Source organism: Elaeis guineensis, chromosome 8 (genome assembly GCF_000442705.2).
Source record: "Elaeis guineensis isolate ETL-2024a chromosome 8, EG11, whole genome shotgun sequence".
Taxonomy (NCBI): Eukaryota; Viridiplantae; Streptophyta; class Magnoliopsida; order Arecales; family Arecaceae; genus Elaeis; species Elaeis guineensis.
Genome location: NC_026000.2, coordinates 137,569,085 through 137,578,081, shown reverse-complemented (window position 1 = coordinate 137,578,081; position 8,997 = coordinate 137,569,085). Strand labels below are relative to the sequence as shown.

The following is an 8,997-nucleotide window of genomic DNA, read 5'->3' as shown; positions in this document are numbered from 1 at the left end:
AGCATACTGATGCAAGTTTACATGGAAGCAGCATAAAAACAACCAGATTATAAAAATGCGGAACAAGTCTATGTTTCAATGTGATAAAAGATCTACATATTTATGTTTAAATTACAACAAATATTTTTTTTTAAAAAAAAAAAAAACCTTACTTTGCTCACAAGTGTGCAATCTTTAATTTTACATCGAACTGCAGCTCAACAATACGATGATGCAGACCTGATCATGAGGTCTGGTGACAGCACTCTACATCTATATAAACAGGCTTTCCATTCAATCTGCACTGGGCCTATTAAATAGAGAGCAATAATCAAGAAACCCATCGAAAAAAGATTTTATTGTGATGCTCCATGATTTCCACTAAGCAACTTCGAGTTAGAATACAGAACGCTATGAGTTATTTCAACTACAAGATGATCTAGGAAAAATGAATTTGGAGCAACACAAGTAACAGTAATTTATTAATTATAAGGGCCAAGAAACACAACCAAAGATAGATAAGCACTATGTTAAACATATTAGATAATAAACCATGTTAGATTCCGCCGGCTGTGAAAATATTTAAATGCTACACAAGGATATACTTGGAGATCAAAGATATCAAGGAACGAGCTTTTCTTTTTTGGGTGGGGGAGGGGTTACTTTAGTAGAACAGAAAAGAGAAAATAGAAATATAACTACACTGCAATAAAATATCTCAGTACATGAACATGGATATTCAGGGGAAACCATCAATTGCTTCAAAGTAAAAGGTAAGAATTCATATAAAATTCTGTAGTAACTAAGAAGGGAGAAAGCAAAACACAGAAGTAGAAAGGAGAGAAATTATCAAAAGGCATTTGATGCAGCTACAGTTAAATGAAAATATGCCATGCAACTTCAGCATCCAAATCTTCATGCATTAATTCAACAAGTTGATCAGATCATTGCTTCTGATAGACTTTCTGCGAACTTCAGTTTGCATTTCACAATGTTATACCATCAAACTTTATCTCATCTACTTACATCAGCTATCCTCATTTATCATCATGTATATAAAGTGCCATAATATACCCACTACTATAAATAACATCCACTTTGCAACAAGATTTTCAAAAGATTGATTTCCAAGCATGTTACCGCATTTAAAAGATCTAATCTTGAAGGTGATAGTTTACCAGGCTGGTAAAATAATTCTTCTTCCATTATTGCTGCTTGATTTAATTGGTGCTTATTTTAGCTCCTGGGCCAGCGCACTAAAGCAAAGATAGACTAGCAAAGGCTAGGTCAAGGTAGAGCACTTGGAGGACCTGTAGTTGTTTTTCAAGAACTATGACTATGCCAACACAAGAAACTATGGATCAACTTCCTCTCGAATACGACTACTTCAGCACTAGGACTTCTCATGGACACCTTCCAATAATACCACGAACTCGTCTACTTGTCCTTAATTTTATACATCATCTGACACGCAAACTATGACCATTTCCTGCCATCATCTGTGCAACTATGTTACAATTTACTTGTCTCACCTACATACATCAGGAAATTATAGCACGAAAATCGAACAACTAAAAGAATATCCTTGACCATCTGGATAATATCCTACAGGAATCACATGATATCCTGGAAAGTGATAATTTATCATGCCCGCAGAGTGTGTATCATGTGGTAGATAATTGTCTAGCTGTCACTCATACATGTAGTTCGGCTTTATATATGGATCAAGTATGGTCCATCAAAGTTTGATATTGTCTCGGAGAAATTCTTTGTGCACCGTGGGTGGTGCAAAATTGTGCACACCATCCATGATGATTGATTCATACACGCGATCGAAATGGGATGTATGAAAAACTAAATTATTTTTTTATTAATTTTATGCAGAAATCAATCACCGCAGATAGTGCGCGGTTCTGCATCACAGGCGGTGCAATTTCTATATTATCTAATGACCGGCTCTCACCCCCGCTCACCGCCGGCCGTGCACAAAGAATTTCTATATTGTCTAATGACTGGCTCTTACCCTAAGGCATGGTCTCTGCCAAGCTGGGCTGAAAGGAAACTAGATCTGATCTTGCTGTCTAGGTCCAGCTTGACCTAGATTTGTCCCACAGTGTTTTAGATCAAATATTGACACCTAGGTCCGACCCATTCATTTGACAAGTTGGATTATGCTAGATTGCTCAGATTGATGAATTTTGAACGAATTAATATAGGGTCTAATGTGTTCAATGTGAGTGTTATTAGGTGTTTTCCATTCTTGAAAGATCCATATCCTAGCTAATCCAAACCCAAACCATAGCAATGAACTTCTTTTATGAGTTTGGTCTAATTGGAGCTAGCCAGGGTTCAGATGTAGGTAAGCAAGCCTCAGAGTTCCAATTAGACTTAAGAGAATTCAAGATTAAGTAGGAATCAGATAAGATTTTATATATGTAACCAGTAACCACAACCTTCATAAGCTCTTTATACCATAGCCCTCCAAATATGGACTTCATACCAAAGCCATCAAGCCTTGACCCAAGTAAAGCGGTTGGCCAAATCAGAATCCCCAAACAGACAGTGACATATATGATATATCTTGTAAGTTCATCAGACAATCTGCCCCCACTTCTGACAAAGAAGAGAAGATAAAATAAAAGAACAAAGAGTCAGCACAAGTTTATTAGGTAATTATACACACTTCTAACAGAGAAGAGTAGATAAAATAGAACAAAGAGTTAGCATAAGTTTATTAAGTTATATACACTGGTGACAGAGAAGAGAAGAGAAGAAAAAAGAAAAGAACAAAGAGTTGGCATAAGTTTCTTAGGCTATACAAACTTTCTAACAAAGAAGAGACCACCATGTCCACTAACTACAGATCTCCCAAATATGGCAGTGGCAAGTGATAGACTTGCATCAGAAGAGCTTAACACCCTCCACCATCATCTTCTTGAACTCCCCAAAGTCCACCATGCCATCCCCATCCAAGTCCACCTTCCTTATCATATCCCTGCAGTCCTCCACCGTCGCCCCTCGCTTTAGTCCCAGGGAAGCCAGCACCAACCCCAGCTCCTCCACCGTTATCAGCCCGTCCCCGTTCTCATCAAACACATCAAAGGCCTCTCTCAACTCCACCTCCCCTTCTTCCTCCTCTTCTTTGCCTCTCTCTCCCCTCTCATCACCATCTCCTCCTCCTCGGCCTCTCCCTAGTGAATCGTAGAGCTCTCCGAATTCCTCGAGGTCTATGAGGCCGTCTCCATTGGCATCGACCCTCTTCATCATGCTCACAATCTCATTTCTTGTGCTGAAGAGCCCCAACCTCTTGAATGACTCCTCCAGCTCCTCCGTTGTGATGAAGCCGTCGCCATCTTTATCGAAGGTAGCGAACACCGTCTCTATGCCAGCCTTGTCGGTTACTATCTTGCTAACCACAACTTCCTTGCCATCCTTACTGGGAGTTTTTACTATTGGCTTCGGCGTGGAGGTTACATACAGAAACGACGCAAGCCGTGTCAAGAGCTTTGGAGGATGGAGAAAGAAGTAGGAGTTGATGAGGCCACAAGTGAAGAGTATGGCGAAGAAGAGGAGGGCAGCCATGGTTAATTTCAGAAGAAGAGGACAAGGGAAGAGGAGAGGAGAAGAGAACAGAGAAGAATAGAAGAGACGAGAGAGGGGTGGAGGATCAATAAAGCGACCCAGAAGGTGAGCACTTATCAAGAGGGAAGGTAGGAAACGCGTGTTATGGGAGACTGCTGATCCCACGAAACCGCGTGAAATTATAACAACGGTCCATTCATTGATGAACGGATGGTGGCCTTCGTGCCATCATCTATGATCTAATATTCTAAACGCCTCCCCAAGTGATAAGCAGACCTCCGGGTCCAAGTCGACCCGGGCAAATAGAGGAGCAATATGCACGGTGGATAACGCGCAATCAGGAATTGGTGAAATAAATGGGGGTAATGTGGCGTGTTATCCACCGTGGGATTTGGCGTGGTCCATCAGACCTGGTTCAACGAATAATTAGACCTTCCCTTGGGTCACGGACTGCAATAGACCGTTTTCTCTTCTAGAAGGCCTACAAAGGATTCAGTAGGCTTGGGCCTATTTAGACTTTGAGAGTAGGAGAAATTCTTTGTGCACCGCATGCAGTGCGCGAACGCACGGGACCGGGCAAAAAAAATTTTTTTTTTTCCCACGCGGCTGCCCCTCATGCGTACAGTGCGTGCGGTGCACAACGAATTTCTCTTGAGAAAAGAGCATGCAGGATTTGTGGAAGTCTATATATACCACATTGATGTGGAGCACACCATTCAATCATAATAAAATATATAACCATCACTTTCCAACACTCATTTAATAGAGCATTTAATGCTTACAGTTCCATTTTTTTTTAAAAAAATTTGAATGACAAAAATATCTCTTCTCTTTTAAAAAAATTATGACATTCTATAATCAAATTATGACATCCTGTGACATCCTGCACACAGTATATCATAATTTTTTTTCTAAAAGTTATAAAGAAAGAAGGATATTTTCATCATTGAAAATTTATAATTTTTTTAAATGATAAAAATATCCATCTCTTCTTATAACATCCTGTGTACATGAAGTCAAAATTTGACTACAGGATGTTATAATATAGCCATAAGATGTCATAATTTTTTTAGAAGAAGAGGAATATTTTCATCATTCGAAATTTTAAACGAAAAAGTAAATTTGTAGATATTAAATACATATTGGAAAGTAGTGGCTACATGGTCCAATCAGGTGGGGCGGTGCACTCTATATGATTTTGTTTATGAAACGAGAGAAGAAGCTACACCAACCAGCCCAAACAACCATGTAGCACCTTCATACCACGAATGAGAAATTTTTTGTACACTGTCCATGGTGTAGAAAATCTAGCATGAAGCACACCGCCTCACTCGATTAGGCCACGTAGCCACTGCTTTCGAATACGTATTTAATTCTTATAATTTTATTTTTTTATTTGAAATCTTGAACGACGAAAATGCTCCTCTCCTTTTGAAAATTTATGACATCTTGTACCGATATTATGACTTCCTACATTGAAATTATGTCTTCCTGCATAGAATGTTATAATTTTGATAGGAGTATTTTTATTATTTAAAAATTTTATAAATTTTTTAATGACAAAAATATTTTTTTTTTTTATAACATCTTATGAAAAATTATGATATCTTATATAGAAAATCATAATTTCAACGCAGGATGTCATAATCTTGGCATAAAATGTCATAATTAAAAAAAAAAGAATATTTTTGTCATTCAAAATTTCAAACAAAAATGTAGAACTGTGGATATTAAATGCGTATTAAAAAGTAGTGGATATGTAGCCCAATCAGATGAGATGATGTACTCCATATTGAATTTTCTATACCATGGGCAGTATAAAAAAAATTTCACTACCACAAATATAACCATTTCTAGAAGTAGCCACTCTTGACCATGCGATAAGCCACTTGTTATCTCTCTCTTGGAATATATTTATCTTGCATTATGCTGCATTGCTTTAACTTAAATTAGTTCAAGAGTACAATTTTGATTTTTTTCACCTTCATATTATTTTTAAGTCCCCACCTAATTTTTGAGCTACTTTATTTAGAAGTTTTTGAATGTACATATATTCCAAAGAAAATATGGCCGATTATATATGTACTCTCATTAAAAAAAAAAACCTATTGGTATGTATACCCATCAAATTATCATTGATTAAAGATAACATTCGATTTGTACCATAAAGAGCTATATTTTTATACCTAAGTTTTGTCGTGGAGCATTCATATGTAAATAAAGAAGATCTAAGGGCACAACAAGAATTCAGACTATTAACGATGGCTATCTGCCGTCACTAATAGTCCACCAACTATTGCTAATAACATCACCGTTGCTATTTCTATCGTAACAATCAATCTAAAAAAATCTTATCGTTAAATATCTTTATTAGTGATAGAAAATATCGCCGTCACTAATATGACTGTTAGAGACGGCATTAGCGAAAGAAGAACTCTGTCACTAATTATTTTTTAATTTTAAAATTAAATTTTTAAAAAAAATTAAAAAAATATTAACGATGATATTTTTGTGGCTAATTCCATCGCTAATAATTATTAGCGACAAACAATGCCATCGCTAATGCCATCTCTATTTTTTTAATTTTTAAGTTAAATAAAAAAATTTAAAAATATTAGAGACGACGATATCGTCGCTAATACCGTCGCTAATAAGTATTAGCGATAATATTTTTTATCGCTAATACTATCACTAATAATTAATTTTATTTTTTTAAAAAATTAATAAAACTATATTTTAAAATTTATTTTAATTAATCATAATGAATTATGATTCCTAATACCTGTTATAATTAAAATCCAAAGATAATATACCAATAAAAATTAAAAATTAATTATATTATATTAAAAATATAAATTATATAATCTTTTTACAATCAGTATCAAAAAAAATATAATACATCAAAAAAAATTAAGTCTAATCCTCGTTATTGTCCGCCTCCTCCTCCTCCTGCTCCTCTCTAACAGCTGGTGGATGAGAGTCGGATGTTCCAGCATTCTGTAACGAAAAAATAAAATAATATTAGTAAATTTTAATACGGAGACGTATCTTTCGATACACTTTAATTTTCGAACAGATTATTTCGATATATTTTATTCGATGATACGGAGCTATAGATACCTCCGGCCCATCGATTGGATGGCTAGATTAAATTTTTAATTCCTAAATCTTCTTTCCAAATTCAAATCTAAATATATGAAGCTTCTAAATATGAAAACTTAAAACAAGTAAAATAATTTAGTAATATAATTATCTGATGTGATGGTTGGGACGACGAGCCCAGTCGGTCATGCAACTACAGGTCTCGAAGAAGCTCCATGATTATTTTGCGGATGGCATCCAAGAGGCTCTGACGTCACTGGTTCAGAAGCCTCTACACGACCTCCTTCGTGCATCGCTCCAGATCTGGGATGTTGAGGCTTGTGAGGATGTCGAAGGATATCGAGTCGATGAAGGATCGAAGCTGTGACCGAATCCTATGACCTGGCTCCTACTCACCCCTCCCCGGGTGGTGCTGAGCCATCCCTCAAGGTCAAGGGAGGACTGAGAAGATGGATCATTGCCGTATCTCTCAGCAACATACTCCGCATAACACGTCTGCACAGTTCAAAAATACATTAGTTCTAATATAAAAATTAAATCTTATAACAATTTAATTAGTAAATAAAATTTAAAGTTCTTACTGTGATCTATCACGATGTAAAATCTAAATAATCATCAGTCCTCCTAAACTGATGTGTGACCTCTCACAACTATAGCTGATTTGGTGGACGACCTAACTGCCGTATCGATAATAAATAAATAATTAAATTAAATTAATTAAACCATGCATATAAGAGTTTTTACAGTTCTAATGAAGAGTTTTGGTATAGATTTCTTACCACTCTGTCGACCACAATATGTGTTTCGACCAAGCCACCCATATGCCTGATCGGATCTTGCTGGGCAGTCCGATTCTGTCGGGCCCTTTACCACCTATCGGAGTACCCTTCGCTACTCCACTGGTTGCAGAGGGCCTGCCATATGTCCATCTGCATCCACTGATCTATGAAGGACCTCCAATCCGATGGTGACTAAAAATTGGTGTGCTGGATGGCAGACTGCCTGAGACTGTAGAGGCCATCTTAGAACCTCCATATGGCTACCTTCTCGAAGGTCCGATGACCAACCTCCTTGTTCTGAGGAGTCTCAAATCGGTAGTACTCCTACAAGATAGAAGCAAGTGTGTTTTAATATGTAATTAAAATACTAATATACTGAAAAATAAAAATTAAACTAGTTTTGACTTATCAGAAATATCTCCTAGACTGCATCACAAGCTCCCGATGGCCAACTCGAGAACTCATTCACCGATCCTGGCATCAATCGGCGTATGATCCCGATAACTACATGAGATGTAGAAGGCTCTCTGAATGTGTTGCAAAATTGATTTTGAAAAATAAATATTAACTCTAAAATTACTAAATTCTAAACATATTAATTGAGCATGTAATACTTACGAGCGACTTTGGATATGGATGATCGCTCTATCCTCCGATCGAGTTGGAGGTGCCGCGAGATGGGTGGGTCCTCGACCACAACACTGTATCTGAGAGTCGGCAGTCACTACTACATGCGACTGTGGGGTCACTGGTGACCCTCTATCCTCCAAACCTGAGCGCAAAATATCTAATATAAAGAATGTTATATTAGTTAATAAATGATAAAATAATATAAATAAAAATACATAAATTAAGTGTTAGAGCTTACCATCCGATGAGAGAGGTGCAGAACCATGCGAGCTGGCCGTGTGATCACTCTCTCCTCGAGATCTCTGTCCTCGACTGATGTGTCTCCGACCTCTGGAACATATGATATATGCTCTTTGACAATAAAAATAAATAGATTCACAAATTTATTAAACAATTATGGATGGTAATGTAAGATTTAAAATGATATAAGACAAGTAATTAAAATGATCCAAGAATTATATACTTAGCACTACTCATCGACTTCTTCAGATGTTTGGTATCCTTCAGAATCTTCTTCTGATTCTTTCTCTTCTTTCACCTCTTCCTTTTCTTCTTCCTCTTCTTCTCCTTCTTGGAGAAGATTGTCTTTTAAAACAATCTCAGTGGGATCTACTTCCTCATGTTAGCCATCTTTATATAGGAGAATTCCTGGAGCATCCAATTTCACATCATCAAATGATTGATAAACTCCTATTGTCTCATCCTCTTGAAAGCATTCTAGTAATTGGAGCTCTTCTTCTTCTTTGAATATGTAATGAACGGCTCGAGACTTAATTTTACATATAAGTCCACCAATCTTTTCTTTCTCTTTTCTTTGATGGAAAAGGAGTATAATACACTTGAACAACTTGTGCAACTAGTACAAATGGCTCATTGACATAAGCTTTTGATCCATATTTGATTTCAATAAACTTGTACCATGGAT

General features: G+C 36.7%; 1 protein-coding gene across 1 annotated transcript; it reads right to left on the bottom strand.

Moving 5' to 3' along the window:
- Positions 1–2,678: 2,678 nt before the first annotated feature.
- LOC105049434 (calmodulin-like protein 6) lies at positions 2,679–3,667 on the bottom strand. The gene has a single exon (XM_010929071.4). It carries the CDS (start codon positions 3,559–3,561, stop codon positions 2,881–2,883), a length of 681 nt encoding a protein of 226 aa, XP_010927373.2. The 5' UTR covers positions 3,562–3,667; the 3' UTR covers positions 2,679–2,880.
- Positions 3,668–8,997: the final 5,330 nt, after the last annotated feature.

What these genes read in the sequence shown, in the direction of transcription:
- LOC105049434 (XM_010929071.4), bottom strand. Translation starts at nt 3,561, where the DNA reads ATGGCTGCCCTCCTCTTCTTCGCCATACTCTTCACTTGTGGCCTCATC.